The 25,099-nt window shown below is 35.1% G+C and overlaps 2 protein-coding genes across 4 annotated transcripts in view; one reads left to right on the plus strand and one right to left on the minus strand.

Moving 5' to 3' along the window:
• Positions 1-13,530, minus strand: part of LOC110027764 (protein RTF1 homolog) — a 46,345-nt gene extending 32,815 nt beyond the window's left edge. Inside the window, exons 1-3 of one of the 3 annotated variants that reach the window (XM_020729313.1) lie at positions 13,164-13,530; positions 8,788-8,867; positions 6,656-8,661 (exon numbers count right to left, since the gene is read on the minus strand). In XM_020729313.1, coding sequence (XP_020584972.1) covers positions 6,672-8,645 — 1,974 coding nt within the window. In that variant the 5' untranslated portion in view covers positions 8,646-8,661; positions 8,788-8,867; positions 13,164-13,530 and the 3' untranslated portion in view covers positions 6,656-6,671. Of the gene's footprint in view, positions 1-6,515; positions 8,670-8,787; positions 8,868-13,163 lie in introns of those variants that run through there. The other 2 variants (XM_020729310.1, XM_020729311.1) reach the window with 2 other exon arrangements.
• A 1,485-nt stretch (positions 13,531-15,015) lies between these two features.
• LOC110027766 (DEAD-box ATP-dependent RNA helicase 27) overlaps positions 15,016-25,099 on the plus strand; it is a 29,504-nt gene continuing 19,420 nt past the window's right edge. Inside the window, exons 1-5 of the mRNA XM_020729314.1 lie at positions 15,016-15,242; positions 15,388-15,810; positions 16,066-16,251; positions 16,420-16,605; positions 17,088-17,171. Coding sequence (XP_020584973.1) covers positions 15,463-15,810; positions 16,066-16,251; positions 16,420-16,605; positions 17,088-17,171 — 804 coding nt within the window. The 5' untranslated portion in view covers positions 15,016-15,242; positions 15,388-15,462. The remainder of the gene's footprint in view (positions 15,243-15,387; positions 15,811-16,065; positions 16,252-16,419; positions 16,606-17,087; positions 17,172-25,099) is intronic.

A 25,099-nucleotide genomic window follows, 5' to 3' on the forward strand; every position in this document is an offset into this window, starting at 1 on the left:
CACACCAAGGGCGGCCCTGGCGTGGGCGGTTGTCTGTGGATGGGATTTGAGCAGCAAGAGCAGACCCGTCGAGGGCTGTAGTGGACAAGGAAGCACCTAACATGACCTTTTGGCGACTCTCTTCGCGGCGTATATCGAAAAAAACTTCACGAATTGTTGGAAGAGGTTTCAAATTCAAAATCAGTGAGCGAGTCTGGTCAAACTCAGATTTGAGGCCAAGAAGAAATTTGAATGTGCGTTTCTGTTCTATGATTTGGCGAAATATGACATAGTCTTCGGGACACTTCCAAGGGTACGCCTCGAATAGATCTAGTTGCCGCCAATACCGAGTAAGAGTATTGAAGTATTGAGTGACGGAGAGATCACCTTGACGAAAGTCATGAAGAATGGTCTCAACAGCAAATAGTTCGCTTGCATTGTCCGAGCATCCCAGATTTCTTTAGCCGTGCCATAGAAAAGAAAATTTTCAACAATATCAAGTGTCATCGAGTTAACAAGTCAGACCATAACCATATTATTCTCGAATTTCCAAGTATTGTATGACAGATATGTCGTCATCGGAGCTGAAGCATCACCAATGAGGTAGTCATCTTTGCCTTTGCCGCATACAAACATCATGACTGACTGCGACCATTGGAGGTAATTCTGACCGGTGAGTTTGTGGCTGGTGATGAGGACAGAATTACTGTCTGAATTGCTGGGTAATGGAGACCCAGCCGCGGAGGAGTGGCTAGAAGTGACATCACTAGCGAAGGAGGAGTCGCAGGCATGGCCGTACTTAGTCATTGAGCACGACAGGGACGTGGAAGAAGTGTCGACGACAGAGCAGGCGCGATCCGGGATTGCGGGAGATGCGCGATCCGGGAGACGTGCGCGGGAGATGCGCGATCGTCAGGAGATCGTCTGGGTCTGGAGATGATCGCGGACGAAGCGGTGCGGGAGATGCGCGCGGGAGACGCGCGATGTGGGAGAAAGCGGACGGACGCGGACACGAAAGCAGACGCGCGATCGGTAGGAGCAGCGCTCGGACAGCAGCGCTCGGTCAAGGAGGATCGCGGGAGAGAAAGGCCGTGATCGAGCTAGTGGAAGAGGCTTCTCTTCTTTGATGTCTCTGATACCATGTGAATTTTTGAATAACTTTCTTCTCAATGAATACATAGATAATTCACCTATAAATAGGCGTTTACAAGAAATAAAACAAGGAAAGAAATCTTCCTACAATTAAGTAATTCCTATAATTATAGAATAAACATAAATACCTATAATTAAGAATTACTATTTTTATACTATCACAAAATATAGCAAGTACTAAATAACATTAAAGTAAATAATAATGAGCGTAATTCCACAAAGGGTTTAGTCTCTTGCATGATAATTGGTTATTTTTTTAGTTGGTAAATAAAAATCAAAAGAATTTTAAGATATTTTCATATAACTTGCAAGATGTAGAAATGGTCATCTAATTAGTTGTCACCATCAAAAAACCAAATCATAAATTTGAGTGAACCAACCCTCAACATTTTTTTTTCTTTTTTTGAGTAAATCTTTGTAGTGAAGGAGTCCCCACATACAAATAGCTTAGATGAAGCACAAAAGCATTAGAATTCCCACCTACCCCCTCGTGAACTCCATTTAGACTCCAACTTTAAATACAAATTCGTTTCCAAATAATTCCAATATTCAATTTGATAAGCAAAAATATGAACAAAATTCAGCCTTTGATTTTAATCTTAATATTCTAGTGAAACAATTAATTCCATCTTTTCAAAGCACCAATCATCAACGTTTGAGCAATCATCAACGTTTGAGACATGCCAAAACCCTCCCCCATTGCACCATCAATCAAAACAAAGATGCGTCGCTCCTTGTAGCAAATAAGTTTAAAGCATCATCGCCAGACACAAACAAAAACTAAAACCAAGAAATAATTCTAGGAAGCAACTACATCAAACTGGTCAATTTGTAAATTTTTTTGCTCTCATAAATTAAGCAATTGATATTAATCCAACAAACTAGGCCATAATTTTTATGCTTCTTGCAAAGTAATCCATCAGTCAACACAAATAAGTTTGCATTGCAAGTGACCAGATACCTCTAGAATTCAGCATTAGAAGTAGATACAATCTCATCATCCAGAAAATCATCAGAAAGATGTATAAGATTATATTGGTAGTGAATTTAATACCCACTCACAAGGATAAAGTTAGAAAAGAAAAAAGATCCAAAGAATTTACACTAACTTTGTAAAATAAGGCCAAACTAGGCTCATCAAAAACTAGATTAGGTTAATTCCAGAATTTTCTAAGTCTTCCAACTTGTAAGAGTTAGTTCTAACACAGTACAAAATATTAAAAGGCTTTACTTTTCATGTATTTAATTTCATAAAAGTTCATAAAGGAAGCCTCTATGAATTTAAACACACAATGATTTTATCGTCACTAGGTTTAAACCCACATACCTCCTATTCAGCTTAGCATAAAGCTTATAACTATCATAGTTATTAACCAATTTCTATGAAATCATAACGCAATTCATATAAATCATGCAAGTTATGCAAATAATAAAAAAAAGTAAATAAAACTTAAAATAGTAATATGTGACCTACAACTAATTCTAGAAAACTAAAAGTAAATAAATCCATATTTAGAATGTCCATATGGGCGAGCAATCTCCATTAAAAAAAACAAATGGTTTAAAATAAGTTTTGATGAATTACACACCTTTGAAAATGATCACATCGATAAAATTTTAAATTTTAGGTTCCTTTTAAAGAAATCGTTGTAAGACATAAACAAATATCCTCAAATATTGTTGCTACTTAGCTCTTGTCATAAGTTTTTTTCTTGTACTTGAATGCTACTAAACGACAAATAAAAAATAAATCCAACATCAATTTTATCATCCATTGTGGAAACAATTAAGGTTTTGAAACCGAAAACAGTATTGAACCTATAAAAGGAAAAGTTTCAACGTTTAAAGATTCAACCATAACAATATCATAAAAAAAAAACCATATAATTATCATTTAAATGGCACACTAGTTATAAGTACATAATAGTACATTTTACTGGCATCCTAATTTTAGTCACTAATCAAACAAGCTAAAGACAAATAATTTCTAGGAATCAAACTTAATCCCATCATATAGTAAATGTAAATAAAATTACGCAATTAAGAATTGTTTGCTTTCAATTTTTATTAAGATTAGGGCATGTTATTGGTTAGTTGTACAAAAGTATTGTTTGGCTTGGTGTTTAGAATCCAAAAACTATTTGTTCCATTAAAATTTGGTTGATTTTTGACAAAATTAAGAACCTTCCAATTCTTAAAAATTAAATAACTTGACTGTTCAACAATTCAACCACCGGTTAAATTGATTTGTTGATTCAATTTCATTTCAGTTTTGTCACTTAAATTTCTTATGTACTTGATGAATGCTTAACTGATAAAACTGGTCTTATCTAAAGTTTTAAAATTTAGAGAAAAATAAAATAGATCATTAATAAGAAGTTGCACTTTCAAATTGCTTATTTGATTTATTAATTACATTAGATATAATTAGTTCATATTCACGTTCAAAAATAGACTAAACGTCAATTAGAAGTTCCTATTTGGATTTGATCAAAAGCACAATTTCAGTTTTAAATTCAAATTTTTAGATCAAATATGGATTCCAGTTATAGGCACAGTCTAATATAGTAGTAGATTAAAATTCAATATCGTTAGATATAAATTCAGATTATAAATACAATTTTTTTTTTTTTTTTTTTTTGCACTCTAAATAATATTCATGAACCACTATTTGTTATAGTGTCATTAGATCCAAACATATCAGATTCTTAGGTTGTTGTATATGGTATGGATAAGATATTATAGAGTTTCCCAAGGAAGTGACACAAGATGCAACATCCTAATAGAATACATATAATATACTTCAATATTCAAATATCTAGATAAAGACTCGAATGATGTTTTCAGTGAATTTTTACTTAGTTCAAACCAAAATTCTCGCATAAGACCTTTAATGAAGCAAGCAGCGGTAACAAAATAATCTAAAGGCAACTCATACATAGCTATAGGATATGTAAAACATGCATAATAGTCAAAAACATAAGATCTTTTTTGTTTATAACATAGAAATTGAATATGTACTTTGTCTGGGTATCACAAATTAGTAGATATTTGTCTTTAAACTTATGCTATATGCCAGTCCATATTGGTTTTACTGCACTTCAAAGATTACACCAAATAGCTAAGCAAGTCCTACTAATTTGTTTCAACAATTTTAACATTTTAGAATCAAATTAATGATAATACTGAAAAAATCATTGCAAATTATTGATCAAACTGAAAATTTTCTATAGTTACTCGCATCAAACATAAGAATGTAACTTTAAACCAAATAACATTTATGATTTAGTTGAATAAAACCATAATTTACAATAACAAGTTTAAAATGCATAATTTCTTAATTTTTAATTGGTACAATTAATATGTCCTATATTTTGCAGCCTTAAGATCTCATTCCACTCTGACATAGGATGCTTTAGAACAAAAGTTTTGTATTGCAACTAGAATAATGTAATGTATGTAAATTATGCAAAAAAGATTTAGAATTCACGAATCATGAATAACTAAATCGAATCATGAATAACTAAATATGGAAAAAAAAAAAAACTTATTTTCTTTAAATGCAAAATAATAAATACAATAATTATAGCCCAAACAATAATGAAACAATCGAAAAAAACCCAAATAGTGACAAACTCAAACCACACATAATTTGCAAAGTAATTATAATTTAATCGCTAAAATTAGAATCTTGATTGTGTCAAATTTGGAAAACTTTAGAGAACTAGCAAGCTAATAACAAGATATATTAATGAAATTAAATTAAGGAAAAACATTCAGCAATGCAAGAAATTTTGGCCCTTCCCTCAAAATTAAATAACAGAACTTACACCACAACTCGAAAGAATCACAAATTTAACTGGTATACACAAAATTAGAAATGGAAAAGAAAAATGGTGCAATTAAAGATCACAATTTTACAAAGCCCAACCACCTTCATAAGATCTAGCAAAATAGTCTTCCATTATATACCAAAACAAAACAAGAAACTATCTCCTCTTGTTAGCAAATAAAATCAAAGCACAAATTCTAACCATTAAAATAAAAATGATAACAAAGAAAAAGCTTTAGGGTATAGCACAGAGAAAGCAATTGCGTCATTAGGGCTTTATTTAGGACAGCTTGTTAATTGCTCTTATGGTAGGAAAATCAACCAGCAAAAAGCAATTTCTTTGGATGAAAAATTGAATAGCTTCTAACCAAATTTTTCCAACATTTCCTTTTGAGAAAGCAAAATAAAATTCATGATTGTGAAAGCAGCTTTTAAAAATTCTTATAACAAATATAGAAAAGCATAAGGGTCTATTTGGGTCAACTACAACTGTTTATTAAAGTAGATTTAGAAGTATTGTTTAAAGAAATAGACTTTTTGCAGGTTGTTATTGGCATTTTAAACATTTCTCTTTCAAAAAATTCAGAAAGCAATTATTTTACAGCTATCACATTTAGCATATCTGATAATAAAAGTAGCTTCTCATAGCGAAAAAATTTCAAAATAATAACAAAGTTGTAGCCAAACAATTATAAATCCTAGGTCGCTCTAATCTACAAAGCAATCTGGAGAATAAAGCAATGGAAAAGTTGCCCCAAATAGATCCCGGGTCAACCTAACAAAACCTAGGGATTGTAAAAAGCTTGTGAAGAAGACAAACAGCCATAAATCCTTCTCTCTTTTTGGTGGCAGAGATTTCTCATGCCACTCTTTTACTCCCTTAATTTCGTGTATTCACACTTACCGGACACCACCCTAAGGGTAAATTAATTTTGTTTTATGTGCTCAAACTCACATGTTTTTATAAAAAAAATTATTAAAAAAATCCCAAACACCACAGGGGCGCTATAGGTGTTCTTCAAGGCTAATAAACAGGTTTTTAGGATAAAAAAAAGAATGAAGTTCGAGATAGTGAAGGGACAGGTATTTGAATAGATAGAGTGGTTAGAACCATGGAAGGAGAAGTTTACTGTGCAGGATCAGTGGATTTTAGCAGAGTGGATGGAAGATAAACTATCAAGTGCATGTGATGTACCAAACGATGAAACCGTGATAGTGCTTTACAAAAAAATCGGAATAGCATACTCGAAACAGTCCTTGACATTCTGGCATGTTCTGTGATTCTAAATTACAAAACCTAACACCTCATTATGCTTCTCTATTCAGTGATGTTGTTCTAAATCAAAGAAGGTATCACTGAGTTCTCTTGTTCATAAGCAGCATCATCTTTGACTCACCAATTTGCCATCCTTAACTCTTCATTAGTATGATATTATGCATAAAATTCATGGTTGAATAGTAGAATCAAAATTTTAGTTCAGCAAGGTTTTCAAAGGCCGATACTAGCATACAACCTCAAAATCTATGAAACCATAAATGCACTTGCCATTCGATATAAAGGTAGAGTGAAGCAACAATTACACCAAACTAAACAAGTACCTGAGATTCATGTGCCTCAGATAAACTGACTATTTGAGTAATGACCATAAAATAAGAATGCAGGGCAATGTTCTAATGAAAAAGCAGACATACCTAAACTAGCAGCCTCTTATTGAAGACCTCTTCGTCTCTTGTAGTCACTAACACTCAATGTCAAGACATGTCGTCTCCCATCATTGTCAGGCACCTTATAGCCAATCGTTGCTTCTATCTTTTGCTTTCTCGCCATGAAACCGAGATGTACACCGTGAGGGCCCCCAAACTTTTGGAGGCCAGCCAAAGATATTGGCAAATCAAAATTATGTAGAGAATTTGATTCTGTACCAAGATCAACCGGGGCTGAGGTGTCAACCAATTTTCCTGCATCTGCAGCGGCCTCCAGAGCTTCTGCAGTGGCTAACACACCAGCTTCCACCCCATTAACTGCAGCAACCCCATCTGCATCTCTTGCACTAGCAGTTGCATTCCTATTATCACCATTTGTGACTGTTCCATTTTCATCCACCCCGGGCTTGGGAGGCACATAATAATTAATGGACCTAGTCCATCTTCTTGAGAATGGATCATAACCTGCCTCACCAGCCTTTAAGCTAAAATTAACTGGTTTCAACTCTGATGCATTCCTAAAGTTCTCTGCTTTGTTCTTTCGGTTCATTTCTGCTAATTTCATAGCTTTAGCATCAATTCTCTTAGGCTGTCTGGATAAGTCTTCTAGTTCCTTCAGCTTTGCACGGATTCTATCTACCTCAGTACCATTTCCATTACTCTCTGCCGATTCCATCTCTTTCCTAAGACGATCCTTCTCAGCTGCAATGTTTAATGGCCTCGAAGAAGCCGATTTCTTTTCCTTTATCATTTGCTTCACAGTATCTGCTGAATATACAAAAGAGCTAGCTTTTTTTATTTCTTCTTTCTTATCATCCACATCTTGTCGACATGGGATCCTGCCTCCATTACGCTCCACCTCTCTTACCCACTCTTTAAATTCATCCTCAGTTGGTAGAGAGTCAGAAACCATAGCCATCTGCCACCTAGCTGCCGAGGCCTCGCTACCCCACACACAGTTCAGCCACTTGCAAGTTGTACGGCCCTCAAGTTTGTAATGTTTGTCCGGGTCATTGGCATCCACATTTTTAACGACGCAAAGCCTGTACTTAGGACCTTTTTGTGTCTTTCCAATACCAACCCTTACAAAACACCCAACAACAATATTTTCAAAGAAAGGCTCCATAAGCCATTTAGCCAACTTTGATCTGCGAATTGTTATTTCTTTAACATCTTCATACCTAATTGGTTCCGATTTAGATGTCAATAGATCCTCTAAATTATCCCCCATATCAACATCATCAGCTAGTTTGTCTTCCTTGCCTTCAACACTTGTTCCCTCATCATCGCTATCACTTGAATCAAGTGCAGGAATAGAAATTGAACGGCGTTTGGGAGAAGGATCTCTATTGCCAAAAGCAGACCCAGTAACTCCTCCTGAATCCCTTAACCTCCGGTAACCCTCCGGGTCCTGCTGCCTCATCCTCTTAGCTCGTAGCTCATTTAATGCATCAGTTTTTGCAGCAGTCCTCTCAGTCCTGACAGAAGAACGCCCACGGGAAGGAAGAGGTGGGGGGCTCTCTTTTCTAGATTTCTCCATCTTTGTTGATGAGGCCCTTGCTTTCTTCTTTAGGCGGTAATCATCAATCTTTGTACTTCTTTCTGCTAAGATCATCTCACGATCCAGCTCTGACAATTTTCCCAGCTCTTCCTTATCCGCCTCATCTCTGTACAGATCACTTCCAACAGAAGGTGCACTATCAGAATCATCACCACTAAGCCGATCATCATGATCATCTACCCAGTTGCTCCTCTTGTCTTTCTCAGGGGGATCTAGCCTCTTCTTTAAGGGAACTTGTGATCCAGCGTGTCTCCGCTTGTTGAAATTGGAGTTATCAGAATCATCCTCTTTAGAGTCGCTTCCATCAGAGTATGAACCTTCCCGTCGCCATCTTGAATGTGGATGGGACTGGTTCTTTCTAGATGATGTGCCAGTTCTGCCAGCAGCTTGGAGTAGCAAATTCTCCAAGTCTGCCATGAGTACAAGTTCCTTCCTTAAAATCTGCAAAAGATTTGCAAGCAGGTCAGCATTGATGAGAAAAACTAATTTCAGGTTCCTTCTGAACAGATGCCATAGAAATACATTGAAAGAATGATTTAAAAGGGTAACAGAAACTTACAACAGAAAGCCAATGTCAAGTCAACAGGAATATATTGCACCTTGAACTTGTTCTGTTTGGTTATTGTCAGCACTAATTCCCTATAACAAAAACAAATGTTAGAAATAATTGCATCCTGAGATAACCTGAAAGTCAACAAATCAAGAACCATACAAGCATAACTAACCAACGCATTCACAAAAATCAGTGATCAACATATATTTATTCCGGGTAAAATTCATTGTCACCATTTGCCCAAGTCCAACCATTTTTATGCCATTTTATGATCTTTTTTATTTCCATTCAACACAAGGGAAACAATTCATACAACAAATGAGTCATTTATGGGCTGGACAAATTTTTTTTCTATGGGCATTTACATACATACTGTTGTGAAAAACAACGGCAATGAAGCGAAAATGGAACGAGAAAAATTACACGCAGAAAAAACATCAGAGCGACACACAAGCGACACACAGATTTACGCGGTCGACACACAGATTTACGCGGTTCGGCAAAATTGCCTACGTTCACGGAGCTGCAGAGAATTTTACTACTTCGAGGAATTACACCGTCGAACGCCTTGACGTTTACAAGAAAATATCTATTTTCTTCTCTTCTTTCCTCTTTCTCTCTTCCTCTCTTTCTCTTAGCTCTCAAGAGGACTTGACTTGGCCTTGCTTGGCTTTCCTTGGCTTTCCTTGGCCTTGCTTGGATTTGCTTGAGTTTCCTTGGCCTTGCTTGGATTTGTTTGACTTTCCTTGGCCTTGCTTGGCTTTGCTTGGCTTGCCTTGGCCTTGCTTGGCTTTGTTTGACTTGCATTTCCTTTAAACCAAAAGAGACTATTTATAGAAACCATGAGAGCGTTAGGTGGGATGTAGGTGAGCGGTAAGTAGAATGTGGTAGGTAAGCGGTAAGTGCGTGTGGTAGGTGAGCAGTATGTGAGATAATTAAGAAGCTAATTAAATTTGGTGGACCGGGTCTCCACATTACCCAACAATTCTTCCACTTGGAGACTGAGACACTGAATGCATCACCTACTAGCTGCATCATCTACTAGCCGTACCGATCTTTTCCTCAAAAATGATATCCTCCACCTCTGCAACTCGAAACCCCTGTCTTCGTGCCAAAAGAGCAGCTGAAGTTGAACACAACTTCAATTTCTCACGAGTAACACTCTCAGTAGGCATATCACCGTCAAAGTAGCCTCGTACCACAAGTTCTTTCCTAGGTTACTCTTATATCTGCTTACAACTCCCACTGCATGAGCAATATCCTGCCCCTGCTGAAATCCCTTTTCAACAAGTTCAGCCGTGTACCTCTTACTGCCATCAAGCACAGTTTTCACCCCCACTTGTTGTGCAACGTCTTCTTCTTTGGTGGAAGTTTTGTCAGCTCTCAAGTCTGATTCTCTGGCAGGGAATCTGTCTCCTCCTTCTTGGTCAGCTCCCACTTGCTCGAATTCTTATATTGCAAGATTTTTTCATAACTCTGAGTTTCGCCACCATTTGTCTGTACAAGGTCTGGTTTTTTTGCCTTTAGCGCTCTGTCAGTTTTCAGGAAATAGATCTTATTTTGCTTACCCATAATGCACCTCTGACTCATGTGTCCACACCTGAGTAAACCTATAGTCATATATAGTGTGTCAGTTTTCTTATCCCGAGCCATTATTAATGCTCATTTGGTGACCTTCCAGGTGATATCTGAGAACACCACTAAATGACCACTCTCGTTAAGCTGCCCAACAGAGATGAGGATTTTCTTCAACTCAGGAACATGTCTGACCTTTTGCAATCTGACCTTTTGCAATCTTTTGCAATGTCCATTTACTCTTATTAGGGAGTGCAATATCAATGTCTTCCATCCCCACCACGTCCAGAGCTTTTCCACCAGCCAGATGTACCTTCCCAAAGTTACCTGTAACATAATTTCGCATTAACTCCCGGCGGGAAGATGTATGGAAGGAAGTCCCTAAATCCAGTATCCAGTCATCAACAGAATTGTGACCTGTCAACAATAATGCATCATGTATTTCTTCAGTTATAACATTAGTTCTTTCTCCATCATCTTGGGATTCCAGCAGCTTCTCCTTATGTGGTCAGTCTTGCCACAATTCTAACAGGTTGTTTGCTTACCAGACTTTGATTTTGATCTCTTTTGATCTTCCTCTGTTTGAGTTTCTGTCATGTGAACTTCTTGTGACCTCCCTCTGGAATCAACATTCAACGCCGAACTTGAACAGGAGGCCTCGCCAGTGCGCACCTCCTCAGTCAAAATCAAATCACGAATATCATCATATTTCAGCTTGGGTTTACCTGCAGAACTGCTACTGTTTATTGCCATCCTCATGATTTCCTAGCTATTTGACAATGAAGCCAACAATATAAATGCACGTATCTCATCATCAAAATTAATTTCAACAGACAACAATTGATTTGTGATAGTATTAAAATCATTCAGGTGTTGAGCAACAGAAACACATTTCACCATCCTTAAGTTGAATAATTTTTTCATCAAATGCACCTTGTTATTCGTCGATGGCTTTTCATACATGCATGATAAAACCGCCATGAGATCTGCAGTAGTTCTCTCCTTGATGACGTTGTGGGCAACCGATCTTAACAGGGTTAATCGAATAACCCCCAGAACCCGTCAATCCAACAGATTCTATTCTGCCACGTCCGCCTCGTCCATCTTTTTTGGTCGCTTTCCCAATAATGAAAGATGAAGTTTCTTCCCATAGAGGTAGTGCTCTATCTGCATCTTCCAATAACAAAAATCTGTGTCATCAAACTTTTCGATCCCTGAAACCTTCAATGTCCTCGCTTCGTCTCCGCCCATTGTTCTTCCTTCTATTCGAACTCAAGGCATTGATACCAGTTGTAAAAAACGATGACAATAAAGCGAAAATGAAACGAGAAAAATTGCACGCAGAAAAAATACCAGAGCGACATAGATTTACGTGGTTTGATAAAATTTCCTACGTCCACAGAGCTGCAAAGGATTTTACTACTTCGAGGAATTACACCGTCGAACGCCTTGACGTTTACAAGAAAATCTCTATTTTCTTCTCTCCCTTTCTATCTCTCTCTCCCTCTCTTTCTCTTGGCTCTCAAGAGGACTTGGCTTGGCTTTACTTGGCTTTGCTTGACTTTCCTTGGCCTTGCTTGGTTTTGCTTGGCTTTTCTTGGCCTTGTTTGACTTTGTTTGGCTTGCATTTCCTTTAAACCAAAAGAAACTATTTATAGAAACCATGAGAGCTGTAGGTGGGAGGTAGCTGAGCGGTAGGTGGGATGTGGTACGTGAGCGGTATGTAAGATAATTAAGAAGCTAATCGGTGGACCGGGTCTCCACATTACCCAACACATACCACCTGATTCTTGTGTATGTACATATCTAACACCTAAACTTTTGTTTTGTACATTTATACCACTTAGATCTTTCATATCAAATCAAATATACCATTATTTAAACTTTTCAAACGTGAAACACATATTTTCATGCATGGCTAAGGTGCCATGTACATAATGCTTGAAGTTTAGGTGTTAGATGTGTAGATACATGAGAATTAAATGGTATGTATGCAAAGCTTCCTTTTTTTCTAATAAATGTTCATCCAAAACCAAATGTAGAAAATTAATCTTCTTAAAATTTTAAGATAAGAATGTTCATAATAAGATTGATTGTTCAAAAATTTGAGGGCTACAAAAAATTTTTAAGTAAATTTCTAAAGACTCATAAGTTTCACATCAGCATAAAACTTCTCACTTACAAAATCAGACAAATTTGGCAGATAGTATGGTTGGTTGGAATCCAAACATGCCTCATCTCCAAGGAAATCCTCTATCTGGATAACTTTGGAATAAAAGTTCTAGTAGTGGAGGCATACTATAAACCTCTTGACACCCAAAACTGTCTTAAAAGCATCATAATTATTCGATAATTTTATAACAGCAACTCAACAGAGGTTCATATTTTTAACTATACCAAAAATGAGCATATAGACATGACATAAAACGTAAAGATAGTAAATTTTTAATGTTTCTTCAAATGAGGTATGCATACAGATTTTTTCTGTATTAACAGGATAACTCTAACAGACCCATATACTTGATTTTCATCGTCATAACTTGAAAGTACTTTTAAATTTAATTCATGCACGTAGGTTTTAACCCTAAATAAAAAAATATATCATTTAAGAACTAGCATATCATTGAGATTTTGGTAGAAATAATGGATCTTATCCAATTAGTAGAGCAAAATAAATTATCAGCGTGCTCTTTGATTCAAATTACTCCAACAGAAACGATTACCCAGAGATTATTTGAAAGATTCATCACACTTGCCATTAACAGATCTGGCAGAATAGAAAGAATAGAAAGGAAATGAGGGAATACCTAAAGCGTGCATATAAAGGCTTCCAGCAATGGCCCCTATCCCCGCGGATTTCGCTGGCACCGCGCAACTTAGAATACAGATTGAGAAGTGTTGATGCAGAAGAAAGATACCGGTAATCGACTGAGGCACTGGAAAGAAATTTCTTGAAGCCGCCAAACCCGACTTTCGCCGGCAACAAAGTTTTCCTCAGAGGGTTAGGGAACCTGATGAATCCCCACACAATTTCAACAAGGAAGCTCTCGGGGATTACCGAGCTTTCTTTGTCCCGTCGGGGAAGACGATCTGGCGACTGTTGCGCTGCTGATTGACGAATAGGTTTTTAGTGGTTGACATGAAGGTTGTACGCTTTAATGTTTCGGAAAATAATGTTTATAAACATGGCTTTCGAGAGGTTGGGTTTCATCCTGCTCGAGAGTAGGTTTATAAACATGGCTTTCGAGAGGTTGGGTTTCATGACTTCATCCTGCTCGAGAGTATTGTTTGGGTTCTAGAATATTTTAATTTTAAAATTTAAAATTTAAGAATATTGTTTTCCTTATTAAATATTTTATAATTTAAAATTTTCATTCCAAGATAATAATTTTAAGGTCATAAATATTCTAATTATAAATTTTATTTGAGATAAATCTTTTAAGATTAATTTTATTAGCAAATATTGGTTTGATTTTGTTTTGTTTTTTTTTTAACTTTTAGAGTCACAATCTTATTTTGTCATTCTTATAAATATATGTAATTCAAATACGAGAGGTGCCTTAAAGAAAATAAGACAAAAATAGACAAAAAATTTTAAAAATTTTTTGAAAACTTTTGTAAGGTAACATTCATGTGATAACTCAAGAACGTGCGAAATTAGGTCGGATCGAAAAGACTTAGAATATCCACAAAAAAAACTCTATAAATGCAACCCACAGTCAATGAATCAAATTTTTTTGCTTATTATGGGTCAAGAGCGGCTCACAAATGAACTTATTCATTTAGTTAATTATATATTGGGGAATGTCCAAGAACATTCGGTAAGAAATGACTCACTTACAATGTCTATGATATTTGGTTATTTTGAAAACCAAATGATTTTTATCATCTCAGGAGAGAGAATCATGATGCTCTTGACGCCTATTACCAGATCATAGAACAGAGGGTAAATCACCATATAAGCATGCATAACCCATGAAACGACATCAATGATTATTCCAAAAGGATGACATAGCTCTAAAATGTGTCAACAAGAATGAGAGAATCCTTAAGCAAGTAGAGGTAACATGATTAGGATACCATAAATCTGTTTGACAACATTAAAAGAATTTAATATGATTCATTAAATTTATAAAAATAAATTTTAATTAAAAAAATACAAATGAGTATCCAAAACCTCAAAGTGTGTAAAAAAACATTTACACAAATCAGTAATAACTTAAACAAATTACTAATTAATAAATTTTAATGTAAACTAATTTTTTGTTAAATAATAATTTAACATTAATCAATTATTAATTATATAAATAAATAATAACTTAGAATTTTATTAAAAAATTTAAACTTTAAAATTTTATTTATTAATTAATTAAAATTAAAACTATATATAAATATATTAGTTTTAATTAATTTGATAATATATAAATTAAGTATTAATTATTAATCACTCAAATTAAATAAAAAAATTAAAACCTCAACCCAATCTCCCTCTTCTCTCTTTGCCTGAAACTCAGGCCTACATCCTGCCCCTTTGTTTCGAAAAAATTATTGCATATGAACACCGCATGCAACCGATCCTGAACTCTCCTCCCTATTTCAACTTTCTTTTTTTTTTTCTTTTTTTTTTATTTAGGTGAGGCGGTCGAAATACATCTAAATAATTTTTCCTAGTTTCGCCCTACTTCTGATCCCTGTCCAAAACCCTCGCTTTATGTCACTCTACTGGTTTCGCCCAAAACCATCTCCTTCGTGAACGAACGCCCGCAACACAATCGCCATTAAAGCTAGCTGGGAACACAACAACGGGATCGCGGTTTACAGAGACCACCGAAACTCCTTTCTTTCTCATCCTCCCGCTCCGCTCCTACCAGAAACCATTGAGGAAGGTAAGCTTGTTCGCCTCATTCTTCCTCTTCGCTCGTCCCGGATTTACTTAATCTGCCGATTCACAGGATTTACTAAATCCCGGATTTATCGCTAAACGGCGTCATTTAGCTCAGGATTTACGGATGCATTCTTTCCGTTTGGCAGGGTCTAGGTTAAATTCTGCATAAATCCTGCTTAAAACAGGCTACCGAACAGCCCCTAAGCAGGTCGCCCCTTGCAATGGAAGCTTCGAGGTTGAAGAAAAAGACGAAGAAAAGGAAGAGCAGGCAGAGCTCGGAAGTCCAAGGGGGACAGCCGAGTGCCGAAGATGTCAGCACCGTCGAGGAGGAGGAGCGACATGTGGATAACCAGAAAGATGAAGACTCTTGTGATTTATCAGGCAGTGGAGATAAAAAAACAACGGAAGGAGGTGGAGGCGAAGGAGAAGAAGCTCCTGCATCTAAGAAGCTGAAGGCGGGGAAGAATAAACGCAGCGGAATCATGACCAATGAGCCCTTCTCCTCTCTTCCAATTGCTGAGCCCACAAAGGAAGCCATCAGGGAGATGGGCTTCGTAAATATGACCCAGGTTACGAATAACCCCTCCCAATATTTTATTTTTTTTCTAAAATATGAAAAATTGGTAACATTGAGGACGATGGATGTTTTTTAAATGAAGTGTTGGGTAAGCTAAGGTTTTCCCTTCCGCGCAATCTTGTTTTTCGATGTTGGGAAAATCATGAGTTACTGGCTTGTTTTCTTAGTTTTGGGCCTTGTTACATGATTTATCGTTGAGTGAGTTTCTTGTAACAAATGGGAATGTATTCCTGTATATTATATGCAGATTCAAGCTAGAGCCATTCCTCCTCTCTTGATGGGGAAGAATGTCATGGGGGCTGCAAGGACGGGCTCTGGAAAGACTCTTGCCTTTTTAATACCAACAGTTGAGTTGCTATATAATATCAAGTTCTCTGCTAGGAATGGTGCTGGTGCTATCATAATTTGCCCAACTAGGGAGCTTGCTATTCAGGTGCGTCTCATTACCTTTATCATGATTTGGTTCACTATGGAATAGAAAAGATATAAAAGGAGCATAGTTTGTTGAATTCATGTATCATATATTTATATATTTTAGCATCTCATGCCAGCTCAAAGATGAGATTTTCCTCATGTCTCGTTTGTCCTTTTTTCTTTTTAGACGCATACTGTGGCGAAGGACCTATTGAAGCACCATTCTCAGACTCTTGGAATGGTTATTGGAGGTGCAGCACGAAGAGGGGAAGCTGAACACCTTGCGAAAGGAGTCAACATCGTTGTAGCTACTCCTGGCAGGCTTCTTGACCATCTTCAAAACACGAAGGGGTTCATATATAAAAATCTGAAAGTAAATATTTAAATATTCTTCTTTTTTTCAAGATTTTAAAAACAAATTTTCCTATAAATGTTTCTATAATCTTCTATACCCTAGGAATGTCTGCTAGTTGATTACCATATTTTCATTGAAGTTGAATATGTGATTTACTGCTAAACATGATATTAGATTCATAGTTAAATTAACTATACTTTTTGTTCGATTGAAATGAGTCCAAATTGTCCTATTGTATAGGGATCCTATTAGAATGGACCAAATAAAACTGAAAGAGCTCTCTGTTCGATGTATATGAGCATTTTAAGTGTACAAAAATGTTAAAGGGGTAATCTTTCATAGCTGTAGTTGCTTGGTGGATTTAAGTACCACAATTACATCATATTGTTCTGTACATATAACTGGAATTGATAATCAAAGATATGTTATATGCTCAATATCTTACTTTATTTCATTTTGATAATATGAATACAATTTTAATATTTTCTTTTCATATATAGTGCCTTATCATTGATGAAGCCGATCGGATACTAGAGCAAAACTTTGAGGATGATATGAGACAAATTTTGAAGCGCCTTCCTGAGGTACATTTAGTTATTAACTTGAACTTGAACTGGCCTCTTAGTAACGGCAAACTAGTTTGGTCTTGAGAAGCCAAGTAACCTTTTGGAAAAATTTAGCTTTATGGTTTTAGCTGATAACCATTTTTATTCATCATACAAGTAAAAATGTGTTATTAAATATATAAACTCCTTATTTAGAGCCATAATATCTCTTCAAGTTAAAGCTTAAAGAGAATGACCTAGCAAAAGATTCAATTGATTTTTTTAATCAGTAGTAAAATATGATATTCGTCATGATATGGTTTGTATATTTTGAATCTTCAATCATGTTCCAACATCAATACATGTATCTCTTAATAGTTGAATTGATTTCTAACCATCTCCATCCATAGTAATTGGTGCTGGATCATAAGGGAAGGTAAGTTTTATTTATTCATTGTTGAAATGGTTTGATTTTACAAAACCACACTAGATAGAATCTCATTGGCTTTACACTAGGAGTTGGTTTAGTATCATGTTAGGGTTTTTATGGCAGCTTCTTGAAAATTAAATTGATGCTTTAAGCTAAAATTTTCACTTATTCTTAACAAGTAATAGTTTCCATGAAACAAGCAACTGCCTTTGTATGAGCATGACATTGATTTGGGCCAAAAAGAACTTCTTGATAAAAAAAGGGCCTAGCAAGTTACGATTTTTCATCTTTAAATGGATTTTATATGCTTTAAAATAATTCATAGCATCAATTGTTACTATCTCTTAGTAATTGTGTAGAACATAATGAGCATGACATTGATTTGGGCCAAAAAGAACTTCCTGATAAAAAAAGGGCCTAGCAAGTTATGATTTTTCATCTTTAAATGGATTTTATACGCTTTAAAATAATTCATAGCATCAATTGTTACGATCTCTTAGTAATTGTGTAGAACATAAGAATTCACAGCTCCATGCAATTATCCTTTCTTTTCTGAAAAATAGCTCACCCATAATTTGTGCTTTGTAACTCTTGTGAGGGTGAAGGTAAAATGCATTACTGTGTCTGCACTCAACCATAAATTTGTTTTCTTCAGTGATCCTTTATTAGTAACTAAAATGCTAATAGATGGAAGAGGTGGAATTGGGTATCTGGCCATCCACTTATAGAATATTTTTCAAGCAAAGGAGGTGGTGAAATATTCATATTGAACGTTGAATTGGATTTGATATTTAATTAACCAATCAGATTTTCATGCTCCAAGTTTGAAATTAGAGATGGTATTATGAGATTCAATTTGAAGTGGGATATTATGTCATATCACTTTAATTAAAATTTTAATTTCACATAGAAAAAGGTTTATTGATGTCAAATGGCAACACTAACTCAAAGGAATATCTCGGTCCTTTTTAGGTATTGGTATGGTTGTAGTTTCAGGTTGTGTTTAATTTCTTTTATCTTTTCTCATAAACATTTTGTCAATTTGAATCTTATATTGGGAAATATGGTGAAATTTAAGTTTCTTTAATTTGGTTTGGTTGTCTAAGAGAGGAAGCTAGATGAACCTAGATATTCGAAAAATATCAAGGTTTTTTTCAATTGGAATTTGCTTTTTTCATAGAAGAAATATTTTTCCATAAATTTTCTTAACTATATTTTTTGAACTTTGATTTGACATGTATTTTTCTGTTGAGTTTTGTGGGATTCAAATGGATTAGGAGTTTATGGGGTTTGCTATACTTTTTTGTTGAACTAACCTGTTTAATACTTTTATCAGTGTGACAATTAGAGTTCCGAGGAAATTTTTGGTATTTTCCATATGTTCTACTTTGGTATCTTAATCTATGATAGATCTACAAATGACTTCTTTTTTAGGTACGTTTTTAAGGTTCATTGTGATGAGAAACTGTGTTTTAATTTTGAAAGGTAGTATACTTCTATAATTTCTTTTGTCATCTTGTCTATAAGGTTGGGGCTAGTAAGTTATGGCATAAATCCTTTTATATCATGAATCATCATATTGACTTTTTTATGAATTGACCATATGGTGTATGAAGTTCTAGAGGTTAAGCACCAAGAGGCTTATATACTAAATTATCCGAAGGGTATTTTAAATATATGAAGCTAATATGCATTCTTTCAAGAATCTTAAAGAGAAGTTGATGACACTTTTTGTGATCAACACTTTTGAGACATCTTAAAGGTCCTTAAAGTGGAATGTCATACCTTTTTGTCAGTTGTGTGTAGGTATAGTTGGGGTTGTAAGTGTGAGGACATCTTTATGATAGCGTGAAATTGAATCTAGTTGCCAATGAACACAGGCTATTTGAGGCTTTAGCATTTTTGAACTTAGGCATGACAAGAATAATGCTTAAGAAGATGATATCTTTATGTGTGCTTCATTTAAAAAGTTGTGGTATTTGAAGAGGCTAATAGTTTTTCTAATCATTTGATAATTGCCTACTACAAGGACATTATTATTTTAAAAAATATCTCTTTGATCTTTTCTTCTTTTGTGTGACACAATGTGTATATATATATTTTTTTTTTGTAGAAATATTGACAATATAATTTCATTCTATTGCTCTTAATTTATTAATTTATTTTTTTCTTGGCAGTGACATCATTTCCATCGTAGAGGAAATATCATTTTACATTATATTCATCTTTATTCTTTTTAAATTTCTCCCCTTTTATGCTTATTTTTTTTATTACAAGATTAATCTACTTATTGAAAAGATGCATGGAGAACAAACTAAGCAGACTAGAATGTTGTCAAGTAGAATATTGAGAATCTCATGGAAGCTCTCAAGTCGAACTGTACCTCGAGAGTCAAGTGTCTCCTTTGTAGGAAGGCGTAGATTCTTTGTCTGGAGGATCTTGAAACAAATACAAACATTTTAAGTTAAAAGCAAAAATTATTATCCCCACCTTTGATGTTTCTATCGAGGTTGATAATCTCGACGCTTGGTGAGATCAACTCTAGATTTATATTAGTTTTTATGAGTACTGTTTCTATGAGAAATTTTGGTTTGCTTGTTTAAAGAGGTTGATTTTGTGAAACACTTATATCAAGCTTTCACACTAAAGTGTTACTTTGGGTAAATTCAAGGTGTTGCTCCACCTAGATTTCTACTCTATAGAGGTATTATGACGAAGGATGAAAGTGACACGGTTGCGGTGCCAACAAGATTAAACAATAAAAATAGGCATCGTTGACTAAGGGAAAAAACTTTGATAATTGATGTGTTGTTGGAAACTCTTAATTCTGATGAAGTACATACTTGGGCGACATTATATTGTCTTCTACGAATTATGTTTTTGCTCATCAACAACCTTGCTTAAGTAAGCATATTTGCCAGTCATTAAAACAAAAAAAAATATCATGGCATTAATCCCTTTAGTGATGTGAATATATGGAATTAAAAGGCCGCTGCAAAGAGAAGGAATAAAAAAAACCTTGCTAAAGATAATACCACATGAACCTCTTATTTTAGAAATAGCCTCTATTGTTATCATTGCCAAATCATTTTTCATAATAGTCAAGGGCTGAAAGCTTCATCCAAAAATTTTCTAGGAGTTTATGAATTATGCTAAGGAAAGAAGTTAACTACTAAAATAAACATAGTGCATCCAGTAGATTTAGATATTTTCATGATACATTGTGACCCTGTTTAAAAATATGCAATTTGAGGCGTGCCTCAACACATTTCTGAAGAAAAATGTGTTGAGGCATACGCCTCAAGTAGTTTGGGCAAGGTGTACGCCTCAATTTGGCTGATGCATGCATCTCTTGCATTTTTTCCTTTAATTAGATTGTTGTAATTTTTACGCACAAGAACTCCATTCTACGTCCCTTCTATGTAGTTGAGCTTCCTAATGCTGCCAACTTAAATTTTTGCCGAAGCTAACATGCTACCCTAACCAACCCTTACTATGTTAAAAAAAATACAATTTTTTAAAATACTAAAAATTTCTTAGAAAGAATTATTAACTATTTTTGAAAAAATTAAAATTTTGCAGTAGCCATTGAAGCCATGGAATTGGAAAATGACTTTAGATACTGATTAAACCCTCCCAGACAACACGAACATTAATTTTTCCAAACGAACAAATATTCATTCCGTTTCACCAGCAATACTCCAATCGTATACATTGGAATTGGGTGGCATATATGTTAAAACAGGATATATTCAAATAAGACGAGCTTGTACGATATAGAATTATCACCTATACTTGAAAAAGGAAACATAGAGAAGAAGTAACCAAGCAATTGAAGTAAATAAAAAATTGAATACAGTAAGTTCAAGATTCAAAGCAATGCAAATAGAAACTCTCCATTCAGATCAGTACATAAAGTAAGCTAATGTATTAGTACATGCCATTCGACTTCAATCCACCATCATCAAATCTAACACCTGTCCATCCTTTGTTAGCCCACTCTCAAAAAAAATATATCATTGATGAACTTATATCCATAGAAAGTTCTACATGGCGTCGGGCTCCGCGCCGCGTCCTCTTTGCTGCTGTGTCTGCTTGGTGCGGCGCTGCCCCAGGAAGCTGCTGTGGGGAAGCAGCTGCGAGGAAGCTGACTGCCTGTTTGGTGCAGCTGTGTGAAAATAGCTGTGAGGCAACTGTTTATGGAGAAATGACCATGTTGCCCCTGTTTGTTAAAACTGTTTAAAAGAATGTTGTAACAGCTATATTTTTGAAACTTCTGAAAAAGAAATTCATTTCTAAACAGAACAGAAAGTTTATATACATACAATCGTGGTTTCTTAACACATATTATGCGGATTGGTCCTTTAAAGAAAGCATCCATCCAATGCATTTGCAGAATTGTGTTTCTATGGTTCATTTACATACATAGCACACAATTCTTATGCATTTAAATACATACCACAAAATTCAATTGCAGGACAGGTTGCTGGAGCAACAGGTAATCATCATATTTCATCATTGTTAATCGAGGAAATTTTTGGTATTTTCCATATGTTCTACTTTGGTATCTTAATCTATGATAGATCTACAAATGACTTCTTTTTTAGGTACGTTTTTAAGGTTCATTGTGATGAGAAACTGTGTTTTAATTTTGAAAGGTAGTATACTTCTATAATTTCTTTTGTCATCTTGTCTATAAGGTTGGGGCTAGTAAGTTATGGCATAAATCCTTTTATATCATGAATCATCATATTGACTTTTTTATGAATTGACCATATGGTGTATGAAGTTCTAGAGGTTAAGCACCAAGAGGCTTATATACTAAATTATCCGAAGGGTATTTTAAATATATGAAGCTAATATGCATTCTTTCAAGAATCTTAAAGAGAAGTTGATGACACTTTTTGTGATCAACACTTTTGAGACATCTTAAAGGTCCTTAAAGTGGAATGTCATACCTTTTTGTCAGTTGTGTGTAGGTATAGTTGGGGTTGTAAGTGTGAGGACATCTTTATGATAGCGTGAAATTGAATCTAGTTGCCAATGAACACAGGCTATTTGAGGCTTTAGCATTTTTGAACTTAGGCATGACAAGAATAATGCTTAAGAAGATGATATCTTTATGTGTGCTTCATTTAAAAAGTTGTGGTATTTGAAGAGGCTAATAGTTTTTCTAATCATTTGATAATTGCCTGCTACAAGGACATTATTATTTTAAAGAATATCTCTTTGATCTTTTCTTCTTTTGTGTGACACAATGTGTAAATATTTTTTTTTTTTGTAGAAATATTGACAATATAATTTCATTCTATTGCTCTTAATTTATTAATTTATTTTTTTCTTGGCAGTGACATCATTTCCATCGTAGAGGAAATATCATTTTACATTATATTCATCTTTATTCTTTTTAAATTTCTCCCCTTTTATGCTTATTTTTTTTATTACAAGATTAATCTACTTATTGAAAAGATGCATGGAGAACAAACTAAGCAGACTAGAATGTTGTCAAGTAGAATATTGAGAATCTCATGGAAGCTCTCAAGTCGAATTGTACCTCGAGAGTCAAGTGTCTCCTTTGTAGGAAGGCGTAGATTCTTTGTCTGGAGGATCTTGAAACAAATACAAACATTTTAAGTTAAAAGCAAAAATTATTATCCCCACCTTTGATGTTTCTATCGAGGTTGATAATCTCGACGCTTGGTGAGATCAACTCTAGATTTATATTAGTTTTTATGAGTACCGTTTCTATGAGAAATTTTGGTTTGCTTGTTTAAAGAGGTTGATTTTGTGAAACACTTATATCAAGCTTTCACACTAAACTGTTACTTTGGGTAAATTCAAGGTGTTGCTCCACCTAGATTTCTACTCTATAGAGGTATTATGACGAAGGATGAAAGTGACACGGTTGCGGTGCCAACAAGATTAAACAATAAAAATAGGCATCGTTGACTAAGGGAAAAAACTTTGATAATTGATGTGTTGTTGGAAACTCTTAATTCTGATGAAGTACATACTTGGGCTACATTATATTGTCTTCTACGAATTATGTTTTTGCTCATCAACAACCTTGCTTAAGTAAGCATATTTGCCAGTCATTAAAACAAAAAAAAATATCATGGCATTAATCCCTTTAGTGATGTGAATATATGGAATTAAAAGGCCGCTGCAAAGAGAAGGAATAAAAAAAACCTTGCTAAAGATAATACCACATGAACCTCTTATTTTAGAAATAGCCTCTATTGTTATCATTGCCAAATCATTTTTCATAATAGTCAAGGGCTGAAAGCTTCATCCAAAAATTTTCTAGGAGTTTATGAATTATGCTAAGGAAAGAAGTTAACTACTAAAATAAACATAGTGCATCCAGTAGATTTAGATATTTTCATGATACATTGTGACCCTGTTTAAAAATATGCAATTTGAGGCGTGCCTCAACACATTTCTGAAGAAAAATGTATTGAGGCATACGCCTCAAGTAGTTTGGGCAAGGTGTACGCCTCAATTTGGCTGATGCATGCATCTCTTGCATTTTTTTCCTTTAATTAGATTGTTGTAACTTTTACGCACAAGAACTCCCTTCTACGTCCCTTCTATGTAGTTGAGCTTCCTAATGCCGCCAACTTTAATTTTTGCCGAAGCTGTTGCCACCGTTGTCAGTACCACCTGTTGCTTTTGCCTCCGCTGCCACCTGGTGTTCTCGTTGATAGTGCTGCTTCTATTGCTTCATGTTTTTGCCACATCAATTGCAGTTTCTGTTATAGCGTCATTGCTTATTGTTTCTACTACCAATACCTCTACCGACAACACCGTTGTCGCTATAATTGCCCCTGGTTGCTCGTTGGCCTTCGCCTCCTCCTCCTACAACTGCTTGCTACGCCTATCGTTGCTTCTGTTGTAGCCACCATCGCCTATTGCTTCTGATATTGCTACTGTTTCAGCCGCATGCTTTAGCAACTGTTGTCACCTGTCGTTGGCCTTCGCCTCCTCCTCCTACAACTGCTTGATACGCCTATCGTTGCTTCTGTTGAGCCACCATCGCCTATTGCTTCTGATATTGCTATTGTTTTAGCCGCATGCTTTAGCAACTGTTGTCACCTGCTGCTTGGCTTGCTCTTATTGCGTCCAAATGTTATTATGTTGCTTGGATAATAGAACCAATAGAAGTCTATTATGTTAAACTCATCTTAGGTTTTACTTTAATATTTTATGTTACTTTCATTTCATATTTTATGTTAGTTCGATGAATTAATCTGTTGATATTTACATTATACTTTTGCTTTGTGCAAGCTACATGCTATTTTGCGGCTTACATAATTTATTATTTCATATAGATGTAATTGGTTATTTCATTTAAATGTAATTTGTCATTTTTTATCATGTTTGGATGTTAGTATGTCCTTATTTAATATATTCATAAGTTATGATACTAATATATTATTTTTTACCCATTTATTAACTTATGTTTCAGACCTCTTCTCGAGGCTTATGCCTTGTCTCAAGAACAAAAAAAAAAACGCCTCAATCCCATGTTGCGGAG

This window comes from Phalaenopsis equestris, unplaced genomic scaffold (assembly GCF_001263595.1).
Source record: "Phalaenopsis equestris unplaced genomic scaffold, ASM126359v1 Scaffold000443, whole genome shotgun sequence".
NCBI classification, from domain to species: domain Eukaryota; kingdom Viridiplantae; phylum Streptophyta; class Magnoliopsida; order Asparagales; family Orchidaceae; genus Phalaenopsis; species Phalaenopsis equestris.